At 47.1% G+C, this 23,507-nt stretch overlaps 1 protein-coding gene across 1 annotated transcript in view; it reads right to left on the minus strand.

Annotated features, from left to right (window-relative positions):
- pik3ap1 (phosphoinositide-3-kinase adaptor protein 1) overlaps positions 1 to 14,626 on the minus strand; it is a 101,429-nt gene extending 86,803 nt beyond the window's left edge. The window contains exons 1-2 of the mRNA XM_080215772.1: positions 14,475 to 14,626; positions 13,146 to 13,553 (exon numbers count right to left, since the gene is read on the minus strand). Coding sequence (XP_080071898.1) covers positions 13,146 to 13,553; positions 14,475 to 14,514 — 448 coding nt within the window. The 5' untranslated portion in view covers positions 14,515 to 14,626. The remainder of the gene's footprint in view (positions 1 to 13,145; positions 13,554 to 14,474) is intronic.
- Between the last annotated feature and the right edge of the window lie 8,881 nt (positions 14,627 to 23,507).

The following is a 23,507-nucleotide window of genomic DNA, read 5'->3' on the forward strand; positions in this document are numbered from 1 at the left end:
ACCCCCCACCAACCCACTCCTGTCACAGTCCATTCTTTCAGAACCTCTTCTTCCCACAACCAATTGGAAAGTGAACAGAGATTTTGTTAATATTACACCAGATGCTGGAATCTGAAACAAGAACAGAACATGCTGGAAAATCTCAGCAGGTCAGATTGAGTTTAGGAGTCGGGAGGTAATGCTGGAACTTTATAAGACCCTTGTCAGGCCTCATTTGGAGTATTGTGCGCAGTTCTGGTCGCCTCACTATAGGAAAGATGTAGAAGCTATTGAAAGGGTGCAGAGGAGATTTACAAGGATGTTGCCTGGACTGGGAGGCATGCCTTATGAAGTTAGGTTGAGGGAGCTGGGACTCTTTTCCCTGGAGAGACGAAGGTTGAGAGGCGACCTGATAGAAGTTTACAAAATGTTGAGAGGAATAGATAGGGTGGACTCTCAGAGGCTATTTCCCCGGGTTGAAATGGTCGCTACGAGAGGACACAGATTTAAGGTGCGGGGAGGGAGGTTCAGAAGTGATGTTAGGGGTAAGTTTTTCACTCAGAGGGTGGTGAGTGAATGGAATCGGCTGCCGTCAGTGGTGGTGGAGGCGAACTCGCTGGGGTCTTTTAAAAGACTTCTGGATGAGTATATGGGGTTTAATGAGATTGAGGGTTATAGATAGGTCTGTAGGTTGGTAGGTGATGTGGTCGGCGCAACTTGTGGGCCGAAGGGCCTGTTTGTGCTGTAGTGTTCTATGTTCTATGTTCTATGTTCTATGTCTCGCAGCATCTGTGGAGAGAGAATAGAGCCAATGTTTCAAGCCTGGATGACGCAATCTTCTTAAATCCTTTGGGAGTTTCTTTGTCAGCTCACTGTGTTCTCTCCCCATCTCCAATAATTTTATAATTAAGAAAGGAAAGTATTCAAACAAAATGGGGAGGAAACACCTTTCAGGTTTTGATTCAATCCCCCCTTCCTCATCATTATCCTCCCCAGTGTCTGGCTTCATGTGTGGAGATCAATCCCTAATTCCTGGGGATTTCATGGACAATAACACAAAAGCAAAATACTGTGGATGCTGGAAACCCAAAACAAAATCAGTAAAAAAGACCCAGCATGTCTGATGGCATCAGTGGAGGGGGAAGAAGAGATAAGGGCCAAAAATTTCTTGTCCCGACCACCGCAGGTGAGACGGAGAATCCAGCAGACTGTTTGAAGGTCCGTTGACCTTGGGCGGGAATTTCTGGTGCGGGGGGGCACACACATGGCCGGAAAATCCCACGGATCTTTGAGTCTGTGTGTCAATCTGAAAGGATTGACAACACTAATGTCACTTCAGTTTGACAAAACGTCTGTATGTTTTTGTGTGTGAAATGTACATGAAGCGTCACAGCGCTGTCTTTAAACAGCAACGACAAAAAAACTTCCCCAAATGTAACTGCCACAAACCCTGAGGCAGTCAGAAAACAGAGAGCACACCAAGCTCATTCACAGAATGGCCCCCATCTCTCTTCCAACGTGTATCAATTTGCATTTCAGAAGTACATGTGCCCCGACAGAGATTTGGTTATTTTTGGCCACATTTAATACTTGTGTGTCGCTTCGAGATGTTATTTTAGGACCCGCCCGTAACATCAGTTAAGAGTCAGCAGCTCAACATATCCTGTGCATCTTCTGGCTTCCTCTTTCAAAAGCTGTCCAAATTTTTTCTGACTAACTGAAACTGTGAGAGAGAGAAGTCTGCTCTCCATCGGTGTCTGCCTTGCATTTCTGTGCTGGCTCTGCAGTAACCAGTTTCCAAGCCTGACAATACTCTCCATGGATTTTACCCCTCCACCATCGTTTCCTTCTCCCCTTCCCCCCCTGGCTCTCGGAGAGCCCTCGCTATCTCAGCCAAGTAGTCATTCTTGAGGTGGAAGCTTCAAACCCAGTCCGCTCAGCAGCTTGAGAAATCCGGATACTATTGCTGCTTGATGCCCTGAAATATTCAGCCCGGGGTGGTCACAGCAACTGAGGCCAGGAGCCCTAACTGCTATTCCCTTCTGAGAGGTAGAAACTATCAACAGTGGCACGGTGGTTAGCACTGCTGCCTCACAGCGCCAGGGAACTGGGATCAATTCTAGCATCGGGTGACTGCACATTCTCCCCGTGTCCTTTTGGGTTTCCTCCGGGTGCTCCGGTTTCCTCCCACAGTCCAAAGATGTGTTGGTTTGGTAGACTGGCCATGCTAAATTGCCCCTTAGTGTCCAAAGACATGCAGGTTAGGTAAATAGTAAACGTGTGGGGTTGTGGGGATAGAACGTGTGGGGGTTATTGGGCCTGGGTGAGATGCTCTTTTGGAGAGTCAGTGCAGACTCGATGAGTTAAATGGCCTATTTCTGCACTGTGGGGATTCTATGCTTCTATTGCCGAGTGTTTTGAATTCAATGACTATTCGGTCATGGGTTTTTGATCTTTCTACAAAGCTCAATTCCTCTCAAGACTTGTCAACCTCTCTCATTTTGTTATTCAACATACCTGTCTTGCCTTTACAACCTGATTTTTCTCTCTCTCTCAGTCTCTCGCTCTCTCTTTCTCTCTCTCTCTCCTCCTTACATCCCTTTCTGTTCTGTATTTTGTTGATAGTATCGTTAATTTTGTCCTGTTCCTCTCAAGTTGAAAGTAAGATTCACATTTTCCCCTTCTTACATCCTCATTTGACAGTATCGACAAGCTATTCATGTATAGAGGCCTTGGTGCTGTCCGGTTTTACGTTACCCAAGTGTAAGTTTCCAAAAGGGCGCATGAGTCTAAATGAACCCTCATTGAATTCCTCATTCTTAATCCTGGGGAGTAATCCCCATTGTCATTTCCAGGATTGCTCAGTCAAGATAATTTTCCTGATTACACAGTAGCCCTTTTGCATGGCTCACTCGTTACCCACTAAACCTTCAGAATGGATCCTTCATGAAAGGTTGTAAGGATCACCCCAACAATTATAGGCCCATTAGTTTAACAACAGTAGTGTGCAAGATTCTAGAAATAATTATTCAAGATAGATTTAGCAGTCACAAGGAAAAATATGGACATTGGGAAGAGCCGGCATGGATATCTAAAGTTAGTATTAAACTAACTTGCTGGAATTTTTTTTTGAGGAGCTAACAGAGAGGGTTGATGAGGGTAATGCCCTTGATGTGACGTACTTAGATTTCCAAAAGGCATCTGATACAGTGCCACACAATAGGCTTGTGAGAAGGTGGAATAAAAGTGACAGTCACAACATGAATAAAAAATTAGCTGAATAATAAGAAGCAGAGAATAATGGCAATTGGATATTTTTCAGACTAGAGGAAGGTTTGTAGTGGAGTTCCCCAGGGGTCAGTACTGGGACCCTTGTTTTTCATAGAACCATAGAAACCCTACAGTGCAGAAAGAGGCCCTTCGGCCCATCGAGTCTGCACCGAACACAATCCCACCCAGGCCCTACCCCCCATATCCCTACATATTATACCCACTAATCCCTCTAACCTACGCATCCCTGGACACTAAGGGGCAATTTCTTAGCATGGCCAATCAACCTGACCCGCACATCTTTGGACTGCGGGAGGAAACCAGAGTACCCGGAGGAAACCCATGCAGACACGAGGAGAATGTGCAAACTCCACACAGACAGTGACCCGAACCAGGAATCGAACCCAGGACCCTGGAGCTGTGAAGCAGCAGTGCTAACCCAATGTGCTACCGTGCCGCCCAGATATACATTTCCTGATACACAAAGTCAGAGAGCAGAAAAGGCCCTTCTGCCCATCAAATCTGCACCAACAATAACTATCACTAAAATTGAGCTTATCTCATTTTCCAAGACTTGTCCCATATCCTTAAAGATTATGATGTTTCAGGCGCTCATCCCAATACACTAGTGAGCAATTTCAATTCGTGGATGACACAAAAGTTTGCAGTATTGTAAACTATAAAGAGGGCAGAAATTCAAAAGGGCATAAACAAGTTGGTGGAGTGGGCAGACAGGTGGCGGATGAAGTTAAATGTGGAGAAGTGTGAGGTGAAGCAGTTTTGGCAGGAAGAACATGGGGAAACAGTATAAAATAAGGAGTAAAATTCCAAAGGGGGCGCAGCAGCAGAGGGGGCTGGAACGTAGGATTCTTTTAAAAGTCAGTTGTTAACAGGACATGTGCATCCCTGTAAAAATGAAGAATAAAGATGGCAAGGTTGGGGAACCCTGGATGACAAGAGAGATTGTGAGCTTAATGAAGAAGAAAAAGGAGACATACATAAACGTGAGGAAATTGAAAACGGATAAGGCTCTTGAGGAATATAAAGACAGCAGGAAAGACAGGGACTTAGGGAGGGCTAAAAGGGGCCATGAAATATCCTTGGCCGGTGGGATTAAAGAGAATCCCAAGGCTTTTTATGAGTATATATGTGTTTTATGTGTACATAGATCCCTGAAAGTTGGGAATCAAGTAGATAAGGTTGTTAAGAAGGCGTACAGTGTCTTGGCGTTTATTGGTAGGGGGATTGAATTTAGGAGTCGTAGCGTTATGTTGCAACTGTACACAACTCTGGTGCGGCCGCACTTGGAGTATTGTGTGCAGTTCTGGTCCCCACATTACAGGAAGGATGTGGAGGCTTTGGAGAGGGTGCAGAGGAGGTTTACCAGGATGTTGCCTGGTATGGAGGGGAGATCCTATGAGGAGAGGCTGAGGGATTTGGGGTTGTTTTCGCTGGAAAGAAGGCGGCTAAGAGGGGATCTTATTGAAACATATAAGATGATTAGAGGTTTAGATAGGGTGGATAGTGATAGCCTTTTTCCTCTGATGGAAAAATCTAGCACGAGGGGGCATGGCTTTAAACTAAGGGGGGGTAGTTATAGGACAGATGTCAGGGGTAGGTTCTTTACCCAGAGGGTGGTGAGGGATTGGAATGCCCTGCCTGCTGCAGTTGTAAATGCGCCTAGTTTGGGGGCGTTTAAGAGGTCTGTGGACAGGTTTATGGATGAAAAGGGATTGGTTTAGGTTAGTGGGTCATTTTTTTTTAACTGGTCGGCGCAACATCGTGGGCCGAAGGGCCTGTTCTGCGCTGTAATGTTCTATGTTCTATGTTCTATATAAGGAGAAAGAGGGTAGCTGAGGAAAGGGTAAGTCCACTCAAGGACAGTGGAGTGAATCTGTGTGTGGAGCCAGACGAGGTGGGTGTGGTCCTTAATGAGAACCTTGTATCAGTGCTCACAAAGGAGGAGGAGGGGTGGACGGTGAGTGGAGAAAGGAGGATGTTGACATTCTAGGACATGTTGAGATAAAAAGGGAGGAGGTATTGGAAGTTTTTAAAAAACATTAAGCTGGGCGAGTCCCCAGGGCCAAATAGGGTCTATCCCAGGATACTGAGAGGGGCGAGGGAAGAAATTGCTGAGGCCAAAATCTTTATGTCCTCCACAGGTGAGGTACCAGAGGATTGGAGAGTAGCTAACATTGTTCCTCTGTTTAAGAAGGGCAGGAGAGACAATCTGGGAAATTACAGCCTGTGATCCCTACATCAGTGACGAGGAAATTATTGCAGAAGATTCTTAGGGACAGGATATACTCACACCTGGAAGAGTATAGGTTACTAGTGACAGGCTAGGTTTTGTAAAGGGGAGGTCAGGTCTTATAAACTTGATTGAGTTCTTTGAGGAAGTCACAAGAAAAATTGACCAAAAATTGGGCAGTGGATGTTGTATACATGGACATAGTCAAGCCTTCACTGAGGTTCTTCATGATAGGCTAGTACAGAAGGTGAAGCCATATGGGATCCGAGATGAGCTGGTAAGATGGATACAAAACTGGCTTGGGAATAGAAAGCAGAGACTGGCAGTGGAAGGGTACTTTTCTAACTGGAGGTCTGTAACAAGTGGTGTTCCCCAAGGATCAGCGCTGGGACCCCTGTTGTTTGTGATTATATATAAATGATCTGGAGGAAAATGTAGGCGGTCTGATTAGTAAATTTGCAGATGATACAAAAACTGGGGGAATAGCGGATAGTGAGGAGGATTGTCAGAGGATACAGCAGGATATAAATTAGCAGGAGACTTCTAAATTTGTGGACAGAGAACCAGTAACCAGAATTTTCTGCTCCTGCCCATAGCGGGAATTGTCACGGGCAGGGTGTAAAATCTGATGCATCAGCCATGGGTCAGTTAACTCAGAGCAGAGGGAACTGGAAATCCCAGGCCAGAGCTAATGCTTCCTGCCCGTATATGCTCTAACTCTGGTGAAGGGTCACTGGCCTCTGTCTCCCTCTGCATCCATGCCACCACACTGGCTGAGCATTTCCAACACTTCCCGTTTCTGTTGGAGTGAAAATTTTGCCCCCCCCAAAAAAACCAATCAGACCCCTTGAGTCTTTCGTTCCCCCAGAGCAAGAAACCCAGTGGCAGCTGCGTGAAATCTGGATTGGCACAGCATTAAACACAAAGTTCAAATAAAAAGGCAAGCTATGAAGAAAACATAGACATCTTATTGAGCAAAAATAAATACATTTTTGATTTAATTTATTATTGTCACATGTATTTTGGGTGGCACGGGAGCACAGTGGGTTAGCACTGCTGCTTCACAGCTCCAGGGACCTGGGTTCGATTCCCGGCTCGGGTCACTGTCTGTGTGGAGTTTGTACATTCACCTCGTGTCTGCGTGGGTTTCCTCCGGGTGCTCTGGTTTCCTCCCACAGTCCAAAGATGTGCGGGTTAGGTTGATTGGCCATGCTAAGAAATTGCCCCCTTAGTGTCCAGGGATGTGTAGGTTAGAGGGATTAGTGGGTATAATATGTAGGGATATGGGGGTAGGGCCTGGGTGGCATTGTGTTCGGTGCAGACTCGATGGGTCGAAAGGCCTCTTTCTGCACTGTAGGGTTTCTATGATTTCTATGATTAGGATACAGTGAAAAATATTGTTTCTTGTGTGCTATACAGAAAAAGCATACCGATCATAGAGAAGGAAAGGAGACAGTGTGGAGTGAGGTGTCACAGTCATAGCGAGGGTGTAGAGAATGATCAACTTAATGCAAGGTAAATCCATTCAAAAGTCTGACAGCAGCAGGGAAGAAGTTGTTCTTGAGTCAACATCAAAACCATAAATTGATCATTTAAACAATGAGTAATTAATAGAGATTAATTAAAGAGTGCCAAGCAGCAGAACTAAATAATAAAACCTTTTCATTGAATCATAGAACCCTACAGTGCAGAAAGAGACCCTTCGGCCCATCGAGTCTGCACCGAACACAATCCCACCCAGGCCCTACCCCCATATCCCTACATATTTTACCCACTAATCCCTCTAACCTACACATCCCTGGACACAAAGGGGCAATTTCTTAGCACGGCCAATCAACCTAACCCACACATCTTTGGACTGTGATCTTTGTACATTTTTTTGCCTCTTCACAGAATTATAGAATTCCTACAGTATAGATGGGGGCCATACAGAGCTTCAAGAGTGCACTGACTCTCCCAAAGAACCAATCCACCTAACCTGCACATGTTTAAACTGTGCATGGCACAGTGGTTAGCACTGCTGCCTTACAGTGCCAGGGATCTGAGCTCAATTCCAGTCTAGGGTCACTGTCTGTGTGGAGTCTGCACATTCTCCCCGTGTCTGCGTGGGCTTCCTCCAGCTGCTCCAGTTTCCCCAAAGATGTGCCGGTTAGATGGATTGTCCATGCTAATTTGCTCCTTAGTGTCAGGGGGACTAGGAGGGTAAATGGATTACAGGGCTAGGGCCTGGGGTGGGATTGTTCGTGATGCAGACTCAAAGGGCTGAATGGCCTGCTTGTGTACTGTAGGGATCTCTATGAGTTGTTTATGTGTGTTGCGTGAGGACAACAGGAACTGTCCCCACCACTGGAACTGCATCTCACGCTGTGTAAAAGCCCCAACACGCAGCCCCTGACCGGAGACAAAACCAAAAATACAGATTCCACACGTGAGGCCTCGTGATCAGCGAATTGCAAAGCAGGGGAATGTCACCACAGAACTCCAGCCAGGTCCCAGAGAAAATAAAACAGGACATGCAGAAGCATGGTGCACACTCCAATACACAGAGCATCATAGAATCCTTACAGTGCAGGCCATTCAGTCCACTGAGTCTGCACTGACAAAACTATAATAAATCTACACCAATCCCACCTTCCAGCACTTGGCCCCTTTTCCTTCAATGTTTTGACATTTCAAATGTTCATCCAAACACTTTTCAAAAATTCTGAGGATTCCTGCTCCTACGATCCTCCCAGGCGGTACACACCAGATTCCCATCACCCACAGGGTGAAAATATTTCTCTTCAAATCCCCTCTGAATCTCCCGTCCTTCACCCTCAAACTGTGAATGATCCTTGAACCAAAGGGAACGGCTGCTTCCTTCTCACTCTGTCCATATCCTCAGAATCTTATACACCTCGATCTCGTTCCCCCTCAGCCTTCTCTGCTCGAGGGAAAACAATCCAAGCCTATCCAGTCTCTCCTCAAATGCTCCGTCCCAGGCAACATCCCGGTGAATCTCCTCTGCACCCTCTCTGATGGAATCACATCCTATGATTGCATAGTGCAGCAATTCGAACTGCACACAGTACTCCAACTGTGCACTAAACAACGCTCTGTACACCTCCTAACATAAACTCCCTGATCCTGTACTGTAGGCCACAACTGATAAAGGCAAGTGTCCTATAAGACTTCTTAACTATCCTATTTACCCGTTCTGCTGCCTTCAGGGATCTGTGGACAAGCACTCCGTTCCTCTGACCTTCCCAGTGTCCTGCCATTCATTAAACACTCCCTTGTCTTGTTACTCCTTCCACCTCACACTTTTCAGGGTTAAATTCCATCTGCTACTGCTCTGTCCATCTGACCAACCCACCTACATCTTCCTGCAGCCCAGAACCTTCTTCCTCACTAGTAACCACTCTGCCAATCTTCGTGTCATCCCAGTGTAAATGCAGGTAGTGCAACTGATATAGTTTATATGGATTTCAGCAAAGCCCTTGACAAGGATGGCACGGTAGCACAGTGGTCAGCGCTGCTGTCCCACAGCACCAGGGACCCGGGTTCGATTCCTGGCCTTGGGTCACTGTCTGTGTGGAGTTTGCACATTCTCCCCGTGTCTGCGTAGGTTCCCTCCCAGAGTCTGAAAGATATGCTGGTTAGGTGATTGACCTGAACAGGTGCCAGAAAGTGGTGACTAGGGGAACTTCACAGTAACTTAACTGCAATGTTAATGTAAGCCTTACTTGTAACTAAATACTTCTTTTAAAAAAAGCTTACTTATCATTCTCCCCACTCCCCCATCAATCGCATCTATATAAAGCTCCTAGGACTGATACCTGTGGTACACCACAGGCCTCCAAGCACAGGAACCAGCCTTTTACCACCACCCTCTCCTATCACGAAAAACAGTAAGAAGTCTCACAACATCAGGTTAAAGTCCAACAGATTTATTTGATAGCAAATGTCCTACCACAAAGCCAGTTTTGGATCCAATTTGTCAAGTTACCCCGGACCCCATGTGCTTTTGCCTTCTATCACTCTCCCATATGGGACCTTCATAGTATTGTAGAATCCTACAGTGCAGAAGGAGGCCATTCGGCCCATTGAGTCTGCACTGACCACAATCCCACCAAGGCCCTATCCCCATAACCCCATGTATCTACCCTAGCTAGCCCTCCTGATACTACGGGGAAATGTAGCATGGCCGATCCACCTAACCCGCACATCTTTGGACTGTGGGAGGAAACCGGAGCACCCGGAGGAAACCCACGCAGACACAGGGAGAATGTGCAAACTCCACACAGACAGTGAGCCGAGGCTGGATTCGAACCCTGGTCCCTGGCGGTGTGAGGCAGCAGTGCTAACCGCTGTGTCATCGTGCTGCCTAATTAACCCACACCTCTCCAAGTGGAGATTAATTTCTCTCCTTCAGAATTTTCCCTACCACTAACATGAGACTCACTGGTCTGCGAGTTCACTGGTTTATCTCTACAACCCTTCTTCCATAGCGGAATTACATGAGCTGTTCGCCAGTCCTCTGGTCCCTCCCTCATGATGTGGGTATGCCGGCGTTGGACTGGCGTAAACACAGTAAAAAGTCTGACAACACCAGGTTTTAGTCCAACCGATTTATTTGATAATACTTGTGAGTATTATCAAATAAATCGGTTGGACTAAAACCTGGTGTTGTCAGACTTTTTACTGTGCCCTCCCCCATGGCCAGAGGGGAATTGAAAATTTGGATCAGAGCCCCTGCAATCTCCTCCCTTGCCTCCCACGGTAGCCTGGGACACAATTCATCCAGACCTGGAGGTTTGTGCACTTTTAAGGTTGCCAACATCTTAAACATCGAATATAGAACATTACAGCACAGTACAGGCCCTTCAGCCCTCAATGTTGTAGGATAGCAGGACTAGAGGGCACAGCCTCAAGATAAGGGGGAGGGGCAGTTTAGATCAGAGTTGAGGAGGAACTTCTTCACTCAAAGGGTGGTGAATCTCTGGAATTCTCTGCCCATTGAAGTGGTGGAGGCTACCTCGCTGAATATATTTAAGTCATGGGTAGATAGGTTTTTGACAGACAGGGGAATTAAGGGTTATGGGGAAAAAGCGGGAAAGTGGAACTGATCCACTTCAGATCAGCCATGATCTCATTGAATGGTGGGCAGGCTGGAAGGGCTAGATGGCCTACTCCTGCTCCTATTTCTTATGTTCTTGTGCTGAGCTATGTCCGAACCCAAGATCAAGCTATTCCACTCCCTAGCATTCTGGTAAACCTTGTCCTTCCCTATGTCAATTTGCTCAAGAACCTTGCAGTCTCTCGTCCCGAATTCCAACATCTTCCTCCTCTCCAGTGAAAACAGGTGTGCAAACTATTCATTTAACATTCTACCAATGTCCTCAGGCTCCACACGGTTGATTAGGCTGTCAATCAGGATGGTCAAGCTGCTGCAGTGGCTGTTTTGGACACTGAATGTTCAAAATGACAGGTCACTTGACCAATGAGTCTGGGTGCCTCGAGCACAGACCCCGGTGATTAGGGCTGTCTGCACCACCCTCTCCAGGGCCCTTACTCTCTAATATCTATATATGTTTCCTAATTTCACTCCTGGGAGGACTGGCTTTAATTGTTGGACAATATCCCCTAGTCCTAGACCTTGTAACCAGTAGAAATATTTTCCCTCTATCTAACCTATCTATTCCCATAATATCGCAAAAACATCAAATACGTCATTCCTTAATTACTAAATTACAGGGAATACAACCCTCATTTGTGTCATCACTGTTCGTAATGTAACCTTTAGAATCCAGGTATCATTCTTATAAACCTGCCCTGCACCCTCTCCCGAGCCAACATATCCTTCCGGAGGCCCAGCTACCCAGAATGGAACACTGTACTCCTGTATAGTCTAAGCAGGGCTTTATCTAGCTATAAAATCACCCTTATCTTCCACCATTCAATATGATCATGGCTGATCTTATCTTGGCCCTGTCTCCTATTTCCTGCCCATGCTCCATAACCCTTCATTCTATCACTAACTAAAACTCCATATCTCCTGCTTAAATATACTCAATGTCCTGGCATCTACTGCACTCTGGGGTAGTGAATTCCACAGATTCACCACCCTTTAAGAAAAGTAGTTTCTCCTTATCTCAGTTTTCAGTCTGCTGTCCCTTATCCTAAAACTACAAACTATTGTTCTGGAGGAAACAACCTCTCTATGTCTACCTACCTTGTCGATCTGCTTTTACATCTTGTATACCTCAAGTAGATCTCCCCTCATTTCTTCTAAACTCTAGAGAGAGAGAGTAGAGGCCGACACTGCCCAATCCCTACTCATAAGTCAAATCCCTCATCTCTGGAATCAATGCAGTGAACCTCCCCCAAACCGGCTCCAATGCAACTACATTCTCCTCAAGTGAGGGGATAAAAACTGTACATAATATTCTAAATATGGTCTCACTAATATCTTCAAAAAAACAGAAAATGCTGGAAAATCTCATGAGATCTGTGGAGAAAGAATAGAGCCAACATTTCGAGTCTGGATGATGACCCTTTGTCAGAGCTCACTAATGCCTTATACAGCTGCAGTAACACTCCCCTGCTTTTTATATTCTATTCCTTTACAACGAATGCCAAAATCCCATTCTTTATTACTGGCTGCACCTGCATACTAGTTATTTCACGATTCGTGCATGATAACAAAGAATCTCTTTGGACATTTACTTTTCAATCTGTTCTGTGGTTTTTAGATGCAAAGTCACTTCACTTTGCTCATTATGGGATTTTTCTGCGTGTAAATTGGCTTCTGTGTTTCTTACCATTCACAAAAAATTTGTCAATAACCAAGAGACATGGATTTAAGATAAGGAGCAGGAAATTTGGAACGGATTTGAGGAAAAGCTTTTTCACCCAGAGGGTGGTGAGAAACTGGGATTCACTGCCTGAAAGGGTGGTAGAGGTGGGAACAGTCACAACATTGGATAAAGTTTAAGATCCCATTTGGAGGAATGAGGGAAAAGTAATCTAGAAAGGGTCAGGTAACTTTTGTATAATCGGGTGGCACAGTGATCAGCACTGCTGCCTCACGCCGCCAGGGACCCAGGTTTGATTCCCAGCTTGGGGGTCACTGTCTGTGTGGAATCTGCACATTTTCCCCGTATCTGCGTGGGTCTCCTCCAACAGTCCGAAGATCTGCAGGTTAAATTAATTGGATATACTAAATTAACCCTTAGAGATCCAAGATGTGTAGGTTAGGTGAATTAACCATGGGAAATGTGTGGGGTAATGGGGATATGGTGGAGGAAGAGAGCCTGGGGAAGTTACTCTGTCAAAGGGTGGCACGATGGCACAGTGGTTAGCACTGCTACCTCATGCCGCCAGGGACCTGGGTTCAATCCCCAGCTTGGGTCACTGTCTATGTGGAATCTGCATGTTCTCCCGGTGTCCGCATGGATCCCCTCTGGGTGCCCCAATTTCTTCCCACAGTCTGAAAGACATGCTGGTTAGATGCATTGGCCATGCTAAATTCTCCCTCGGTGTACGCCAACAGGTGCTGGAGTTTGGCGACTAGGGGATTTTCAAAGTAACTTCATTGCAGTGTGAATACAAGCCTACTTGTGACTAATAAATAAACTTTAATGTAGCTCAGTTTGAAACTTACTCTCATTGATGGCTTCTTCCACAGCTGTAGTGAAAACATCTGGATCATCATCACATGAGACTTGTTTCCACTTCTGCCAGTCTCTGAACAAGCTTTTTATTTCTGCTGACTCTGTCACACCGCATAGCAGCATAAGCACCTTGTGTACTGGCAGCAGTATTCTCTGCAGTCCGTGCCGCACTGCAGGGAGTGTGGCCAAATCCAGGAACTGCGGCGAAAGCAGCACCAAGAGACATTTACACTTCTTAAACTGATTGTAATCCCAGCTTGTAAATGAGGTGTTCTCACTGACTGTGTAGGGCAGAACCTCAGAGAAACTGGCTGATGTGAGCAAGCTGACAAGGTATGAACTCCACTCATCGGCATCTTCTGCGTAGAAAATCACCACATCAGATCTGCCCACTGGTCCTTGAAGAGAAATGAATCATTATTTAAGAGGAGTTGATGGCTCGGTGATATTTTTGCTAGACTACTAATCCAGAAACTCTGGGGGATCCGGGTTCAAATCCCAACACAGCAGATGATAAAATTTGAATTCAACAAAAAATATCTGGAATTAAGAATCTAATAATGACCATTTTCGATTGTCGTAAAAATCCATTTGGTTCACTAATGTCCTTTAGGGAATGAAATCTATCATCTTTACCCAGTCTGGCCCACACCTGACTCCAGGCCACAGCAATTTACTTTCAGCTGCCCTCAGGCAATGGGCAATAAATGCTGGCCAGCCAACGATGCCCAGGTCTCATGAATGAATTTATTCAAAAATTAACGATTTTGTGAATTAAGAGCTTTCTTCTTCAGTGTGATTAAAGATTTCTGAGGTGCGGTACTGGATCATCACCGCTACCTGCAGGGGTCAATGTTACAGAAACATTCCCACAGGAAGGGGCCCAGCCATCCGATATATACCCCTCGGCACGGTGGCACAGTGGTAAGCACTGCTGTCTCACAGCGCCAGGGACCTGGGTTTGATTCCCTGCTTGGGTCACTGTCTGTGTGGAGTTTGCACATTCTCCCCATGTCTGCGAGGGTTTCCTCCAGGTGCTCCGGTTTCCTCCCACTGTCCGAAAGATGTGCTGGTTAGGGTGCATTGGCCATGCTAAATTCTCCCTCAGTGTACCCAGCCAGAGTGTGACAATTTTCACAGTAACTTCATTGTAGTGTTAATGTAAGCCTACTTGTGACACTAATGAATAAAACCATAAACATCCTCCATGCCACCAATTCACCAAATGGAAATCCACTGGGGTGTAGGGATCTCACAACTGAGTTCCATCCCATTCTGATGAAGTATCCACATTATTAAAATCAGTGAATAATACCAACCTGACAGTGACAGAAACAAACCAAACCCAGCCTTTGACATGAGTGCCCAGTTTGTCCTCCTCCAACACCTTCTCCACCACCATCCAATTGGGCAGAGTTGTGCCTCTGTAGTTCTATCCAGAGAATCACCTGCAATGGTTTCTCTTCCCACTCCTGTGTCATCAGCTCTGGTGCCCCCACCCCTCTCCAAGAATCTATCCTTTGTCCCTTGCTATTTCCCACTGACGGGCTGTCCCTCAGTGACCTGTCCCTCAGTCTCTACACATACATTGATGGCACCTCGCCACTCTTTCTAAACAGCTCATCCAATCGGAGTGCTGGATCAGGAGAAATCTCCTCCAGCTCAGTTTTGGGTGGTGTGAAGCCCCTGTCCTCTGCCCCCACTCTATACCCCAGCCCCCAGATCTACCCGTCTCCACAGCAACAGCCAGGACAGGAGTAGTCTGTCCACAAGACCAGGGTTATAGCTGGCCCTCAGATTAGGTTCGGGGGGGGAGGTGGGGAGGTGGGGGCATATGTTGATGCCATTGTCAAGCCCATCTACTCCCGTCTCTATGACACTATCCAACATTGATACATGTTGTAAATTACGGAGATTTCAAAATCTTTTTTTAGTGAATTGAAATTTCCAAACACTATTTCAGCAGAAGTGCTGACAAGCTGATGAAAAGAGTTATTTCCTGATTTTCAATTTTGCGCCTTGTGCTTTCGATTTTACAAAGATGCGAATTGATAGGAAACAAAGATGGCATCCCATGGGGATTTCTAGACTCTTCCGCAGTTCTCCAGTGGCCCTCATGACTGCCGAGTGAGTGTGCCACTTGAGACTTAAGCACCTGAGACGTGGGAGGCCCATGTGAGTGGGCACGGGGCCATGCATGATGACACTTGACAATTCTTCAGCCCAAATGCAGACTGGTGAGGGAAGTTGAGAAATCGCAATCTTTTCCTATGGAACCAATATAAAGTCATAGATTTGTAGAGTGACAGGGTCCAGAAAAGGCCTTTTGGCTCAATGAGTCTGCAGTGAACATTGATCCAAGATGGTACCAGAACAAGGCAACTTCTTACAAGCTGTTCCCAGCATACCCTCTAATTCTAACTTTCCTCTTGTTCTATACTTCCAAAGCTTTATTCTAACTACTTTGTATTAAGTTGATCTTTCTCTGTACCTTATCTATGACTGTAACAGCAAGAAGTCTCACAACAACAGGTTAAAGTCCAACAGGTTTGCTTGGAATCATGAGCTTTCAGAGCGCCAAAAGGAGCAGCGCTCCAAAAGCTCATGATTCCAAATAAACCTGTTGGACTTTAAACTGATGTTGTGAGACTTCGGACTATGCCCACCTAAGTCCAATGCCGGCACCTCTACATCATGACTGTAATACTATATTCTGCATGGGCAGCACAGTGGTTAACTGTGCTGCCTCATAGCGCCAGGGACCCAGGTTTGATTCCAGCTTGGGTCACTGTCTGTGTGGAGTTTGCACATTCTCCCCGCGTCTGCAAGAGTTTCCTCCGGCTGTTCCAGTTTCCTCCCACAGTCCAAAAGGCGTGCTGGTTTTTTCATAGAAATCAAAGAAACCCTACAGTGCAAAAAGAGGCCGTTCAGCCCATCGAGTCTGCACTGACCACAATCCCAACCAGGCCCTACCCCCATATCCCATCGACTAATCCCTTTAACCTACGCATCTCAGGACACTAAGGGGCAATTTTACCACAGCCAATCAACCTAACCCACACATCTTTGGACTGTGGGAGGAAACCAGAGCACCCGGAGGAAACTCACGCAGACACGAGGAGAATGTGCAAATTTCACACAGACAGTGACTCGAGCCGGGAATCGAACCCAGGACCCTGGAGCTGTGAAGTAGCAGTGCTAACCACTGTGCTACCATGCTGTGGTTAGGTGCATTGTGAATACTAAATTCTCCCTCAGTGTACCCAAACAGGTGCCAAAATTTGGCAATTAGGGGATTTTCACTGTGACTTCATTGCAGTGTTAATGTAAGTCTACTTGTGACATTAATCAATAAACTTAGAACTCTCTTTCCTTCTTTATGTACGGTATGTTTTGTATAGCATGCAAGAAACAATACTTCTCACTGCATACTAATAGATGGGACAATAATAAATCAAATCAACTAAAGTCACACTCATCCCATTTTCCAGCACTTGTCCCAAGTCCGAGAATGTTATGAGATTTGAAATGCTCATCTAACTATTTGGTAAAGGTTGTGAGATTTCCAGCTCCCACTACCTTCCCAGGCAGCGCGTTCCAGATCCCCACCACCCTCTGAGTGTGTTTTTTTCAAATTCCCTCTGAATCTCCCGCTCCTCCCCTTAAAACTGTGCCCCCTCATGACTGCCCCTCAACCAAGTGGGATAGCTGCTTCCTACTCACCCTGTCCATACCTCTCAGAATCTTATACCCCTCAATCAATACACCCTCCCCCCTCAGCTTTCTCTGCTCGAACAGAAAGCAATCCAAGCCTATCCAGTCCCTCCTTAAAGCTCCAGTGCTCCGTCCCTGTGGCCATGTGGGTTGTAACAATATTCCTGTTGTAGCCGTCCCCTCTCCCTCTATAAACTGGTCTGCCCTGGCTCCAGTCACAAACCTCCTCACCTTTCGCAGAAATGGTGAAGCCTCAACAGCCTCCCCCTCCTCACTGAGTCACTGCCCTCCATTCCTTGCCCTCCATTCCTCGCCTCAACTTAACCACTCAAATTAGCCTATCAGTAAATTCAGAGTACTCAGGCCCTGATTGGATATCCAGTGCACCAGCCAGTGCTGGGCCTTGCCATTCGTCAGGACCCTGTGCCAAGGCACGATGTGTTTCATTGTAAATCCACCTCTGAGGTTAGTGCCCGCTGTACAGAAATTACTTTGCCAATTAGTAATGCCAGCGTGGGACCTAAAATACTTTAGTTCAAAAGAATGAAAGACCTTGTATTTATCTAGTTCCCTTTGTCACTCAGGATGTTGCCGGCCTCCTACACTTTTGAAAGTGTAGTTACTGTTGGAACGTAGGAAACACAGCAGCTAATTTGTGCACAGCAAGATCTCACAAACAGCAATGTGGCAATGAACAGATAAGTAGTTTTAAGGGTATCATTTGAGGGGCAAATGTTGGCCAGGACATCAGTGGGAATCTCTCTGCTCTTCAAAACAGGGTATTTTACGTTGACCTGAGAGGACAAGTGGGGGTCCCAGTTTAGTGAAGATGGCACTGGAGTGACAGCCTGGATTTTGTGTTCCATTCCCTGGAGTGGGACTTGAACCCATGACATTTCTAATCAAAGGAAAGGGTTTTTATTGTGAGATTGGATAGGTGGAGGACACATTGCTGATAACCTGCGGAAGGGTTACTTCACAGTGACCTGACACACCGTTCCCTTTCCTCCACCCTTAGCTTATACTGCTGTGGTCATCTCGAGATTAATCTGAGCAGCCCTGCCTACCAACCAGGGTGAGGATCTTAGATCCCCTACCTGCTGCATCTAAAGTGAAGTAAAAGTAAAATAACGTTTATTTATATTAACACTGCAATGAAGTTACTGTGAAAACTGGCACCAGTTCGGGTACACTGAGGGCTGTCCTATTTACAAACTGTGATACAGACGCTTTAACGGCCACTGCACTGGACTTGCAATCAGAGCCTGATCACTCTGTTGTTGATTCAGCCTATCGCAGGCAATGGAACCCGCTTACTAGTGGAATGTACAATGTTAATACCGTTTAAAACCATCACAAAACTTTAAGTACTTTTAAAGTAACCACTTAATTTCCTTAATAAGCCCAAAGTGGAAAGGTTGATTTACCCAATTCCCATAGATCAGGGCACAAAACTGCTGGGACATTTTTATTGTGTTATCGAAGTTAAAGACTGCCAACTTCCTGAACTGGATTTCAGGGAAATGATTGATCAATATTTGAGCATTAGCCTCCTCTTTGCACTCACACAGAGGTCGAAATGTTTGAATGAGTAGTTTCTGTGATCTTTGATAAGTTACGTGTTATTATGCAAGTCCAGTTATTATCCTCCAGTGTGAACGGACAGACAATAGGGAAACATTCACACCAGCCTCTGCCACCGATTGTGAGGAAAACTCAGACATGCTGAATGATTCCAGTCTTTTCCAATGTTTCATCGGCCACTTTAATCCTCTGCCTCGCTCCTAACTCTATCCCCAGCCTCCTGGACACCTCCAGTGATCTTTCACCCACATTTCACAGCTTTTTGGCTTCTCCACTCAGTTTAACGACTTCAGATCTTAACCTCTGTTCCCGTTTTCTCAAAGAGCAGCTTCTGCTAATGGAGGACAGCAGCAATAATCAGAGCCACAGGGAGTGGGGGAGGTGTGGGCTGGGGCTTGAGGTACACCTGAAACATACCCACCTATTACTGCTATTCCTGGCTCATGCTAACCCTCGCTTCTTTGCAAGATTTTCTGACTTCCCCACCGCCAACACCGCCGCCCCCGACCCCCCGCCCCCGGCCCCAGCCTTGGATTCTACTATTGCCATTTACACCTCTTCTAGATCCATCTTTCGTTTCTTTCCTTGTCCCATTGCCCTGCGCCTTGCGCCTTCACCCCTTTTCCCATTCCCTTACTGGCACCTTATCAGATTTGTCCTCTGATTGATCCGCTTCCCCTGACTTTCTCTGTATTTACGGTTTATTTCGAACCGTGCACAGTTCTGATCAAAGCTTCAGCCTGAAATTTTAATCCAGTTCCTTCCTCCACAGATGCTGTTGACCCAGAATCAGACGATCGTCGCAGCCCAGGAGGGAGCTGCTCAGCCCATCATCTCTGTACTGACTCTCTCAGAGATTCACTGAGTGCAACACCCCAATCTCCTCCCCCAAAACTTGCACATTCATCCTTTCCAAACAATCTAATTCCCTCTTAGCAGCTTTGATTGAGCCAGTCACCATTACACTGTCAGAGTGACACATTCCAGACTCTAACCACTCACTGTCTCCGCACTGTCAGAGTGACACATTCCAGACCCTAACCACTCACTGTCTCCGCACTGTCAGAGTGACACATTCCAGACCCTAACCACTCACTGTCTCCACACTGTCAGAGTGACACATTCCAGACTCTAACCACTCACTGTCTCCGCACTGTCAGAGTGACACATTCCAGACCCTAACCACTCACTGTCTCCGCACTGTCAGAGTGACACATTCCAGACCCTAACCACTCACTGTCTCCGCACTGTCAGAGTGACACATTCCAGACCCTAACCACTCACTGTCTCCGCACTGTCAGAGTGACACATTCCAGACTCTAACCACTCACTGTCTCCGCACTGTCAGAGTGACACATTCCAGACCCTAACCACTCACTGTCCCTGCACTGTCAGAGTGACACATTCCAGACCCTAACCACTCACTGTCTCCGCACTGTCAGAGTGACACATTCCAGACCCTAACCACTCACTGTCTCCGCACTGTCAGAGTGACACATTCCAGACACTAACCACTCACTGTCTCCGCACTGTCAGAGTGACACATTCCAGACCCTAACCACTCACTGTCTCCGCACTGTCAGAGTGACACATTCCAGACCCTAACCACTCACTGTCCCTGCACTGTCAGAGTGACACATTCCAGACTCTAACCACTCACTGTCTCCGCACTGTCAGAGTGACACATTCCAGACCCTAACCACTCACTGTCTCGCACTGTCAGAGTGACACATTCCAGACCCTAACCACTCACTGTCTCCGCACTGTCAGAGTGACACATTCCAGACCCTAACCACTCACTGTCTTCGCACTGTCAGAGTGACACATTCCAGACTCTAACCACTCACTGTCTCCGCACTGTCAGAGTGACACATTCCAGACTCTAACCACTCACTGTCTCGCACTGTCAGAGTGACACATTCCAGACCCTAACCACTCACTGTCTCCGCACTGTCAGAGTGACACATTCCAGACCCTAACCACTCACTGTCTTCGCACTGTCAGAGTGACACATTCCAGACTCTAACCACTCACTGTCTCCGCACTGTCAGAGTGACACATTCCAGACCCTAACCACTCACTGTCTCCGCACTGTCAGAGTGACACATTCCAGACCCTAACCACTCACTGTCTCCGCACTGTCAGAGTGACACATTCCAGACTCTAACCACTCACTGTCTCCGCACTGTCAGAGTGACACATTCCAGACCCTAACCACTCACTGTCTCCGCACTGTCAGAGTGACACATTCCAGACCCTAACCACTCACTGTCTCCGCACTGTCAGAGTGACACATTCCAGACTCTAACCACTCACTGTCTCCGCACTGTCAGAGTGACACATTCCAGACCCTAACCACTCACTGTCTCCGCACTGTCAGAGTGACACATTCCAGACTCTAACCACTCACTGTCTCCGCACTGTCAGAGTGACACATTCCAGACCCTAACCACTCACTGTCTCCGCACTGTCAGAGTGACACATTCCAGACCCTAACCACTCACTGTCTCCACACTGTCAGAGTGACACATTCCAGACTCTAACCACTCACTGTCTCCGCACTGTCAGAGTGACACATTCCAGACCCTAACCACTCACTGTCTCCGCACTGTCAGAGTGACACATTCCAGACTCTAACCACTCACTGTCTCCGCACTGTCAGAGTGACACATTCCAGACTCTAACCACTCACTGTCTCCGCACTGTCAGAGTGACACATTCCAGACTCTAACCACTCACTGTCTCCGCACTGTCAGAGAGACACATTCCAGACCCTAACCACTCACTGTCTCCACACTGTCAGAGTGACACATTCCAGACTCTAACCACTCACTGTCTCCGCACTGTCAGAGTGACACATTCCAGACCCTAACCACTCACTGTCTCCGCACTGTCAGAGTGACACATTCCAGACTCTAACCACTCACTGTCTCCGCACTGTCAGAGTGACACATTCCAGACCCTAACCACTCACTGTCTCCGCACTGTCAGAGAGACACATTCCAGACCCTAACCACTCACTGTCTCCACACTGTCAGAGTGACACATTCCAGACTCTAACCACTCACTGTCTCCGCACTGTCAGAGTGACACATTCCAGACCCTAACCACTCACTGTCTCCACACTGTCAGAGTGACACATTCCAGACCCTAACCACTCACTGTCTCCGCACTGTCAGAGTGACACATTCCAGACCCTAACCACTCACTGTCTCCGCACTGTCAGAGTGACACATTCCAGACCCTAACCACTCACTGTCTCCGCACTGTCAGAGTGACACATTCCAGACCCTAACCACTCACTGTCTCCGCACTGTCAGAGTGACACATTCCAGACTCTAACCACTCACTGTCTCCGCACTGTCAGAGAGACACATTCCAGACTCTAACCACTCACTGTCTCCGCACTGTCAGAGTGACACATTCCAGACTCTAACCACTCACTGTCTCCGCACTGTCAGAGTGACACATTCCAGGTCTCCGCACTGTCAGAGTGACACATTCCAGACTCTAACCACTCACTGTCTCCGCACTGTCAGAGTGACACATTCCAGACCCTAACCACTCACTGTCTCCGCACTGTCAGAGTGACACATTCCAGACCTAACCACTCACTGTCTCCGCACTGTCAGAGTGACACATTCCAGACTCTAACCACTCACTGTCTCCGCACTGTCAGAGTGACACATTCCACACTCTAACCACTCACTGTCTCCGCACTGTCAGAGTGACACATTCCAGACTCTAACCACTCACTGTCTCCACACTGTCAGAGTGACACATTCCAGACTCTAACCACTCACTGTCTCCCCACTGTCAGAGCGACACATTCCAGACCCTAACCACTCACTGTCTCGCACTGTCAGAGTGACACATTCCAGACCCTAACCACTCACTGTCTCCGCACTGTCAGAGTGACACATTCCAGACCCTAACCACTCACTGTCTCCGCACTGTCAGAGTGACACATTCCAGACCCTAACCACTCACTGTCTCCGCACTGTCAGAGTGACACATTCCAGACTCTAACCACTCACTGTCTCCGCACTGTCAGAGTGACACATTCCACACTCTAACCACTCACTGTCTCCGCACTGTCAGAGTGACACATTCCAGACTCTAACCACTCACTGTCTCCGCACTGTCAGAGTGATCCGCACTGTCAGAGTGACACATTCCAGACTCTAACCACTCACTGTCTCCGCACTGTCAGAGTGACACATTCCAGACCCTAACCACTCACTGTCTCCGCACTGTCAGAGTGACACATTCCAGACTCTAACCACTCACTGTCTCCGCACTGTCAGAGCGACACATTCCAGACCCTAACCACTCACTGTCTCCGCACTGTCAGAGTGACACATTCCAGACTCTAACCACTCACTGTCTCCGCACTGTCAGAGTGACACATTCCAGACCCTAACCACTCACTGTCTCCGCACTGTCAGAGTGACACATTCCAGACTCTAACCACTCACTGTCTCCGCCTGTCCAGAGTGACACATTCCAGACTCTAACCACTCACTGTCTCCGCACTGTCAGAGCGACACATTCCCAGACCCTAACCACTCACTGTCTCCACCACTCCTTCTTCTTGTACTCTATGCCCCTATTAATAAAGTCCAAGATACCGTATACTTTATTAACTGCCCTCTCCACCTGTCCTGCCACCTTCAACGATCGATGTACGTTTACACCCAGGTCCTCTGCTTCTGCGCACCCTTTAGAATTGTGCCCTTTATCTCATATTGTCTCTCCATCTCCCTCCTACCAAAATGCATCACTTACATTTCCCTGTATTGAACTTTTTTGTTGGACTTTAGCCTGGTGTTGCGAGACTTCTCACTGTGTTTACCCCAGTCCAACACCGGCATCTCCACATCATGAATTTTATCTGCCAAGCATCTGTCCTTTAAAGTTCTACACTGTCCTCTCTGTTCACATTTTGTGCCGTCTGCAAACTTTGAAATTGTGTCCTGTATACCGAGGTCGAGGTCATATATTCCTCGGGGCAGTGGGTTAGTGGGGGGGGGGGGGGGGGGGGGGCGGTGGGG

This window comes from Carcharhinus amblyrhynchos, chromosome 31 (assembly GCF_965287045.1).
Source record: "Carcharhinus amblyrhynchos chromosome 31, sCarAmb.v2.hapA, whole genome shotgun sequence".
NCBI lineage: Eukaryota > Metazoa > Chordata > Chondrichthyes > Carcharhiniformes > Carcharhinidae > Carcharhinus > Carcharhinus amblyrhynchos.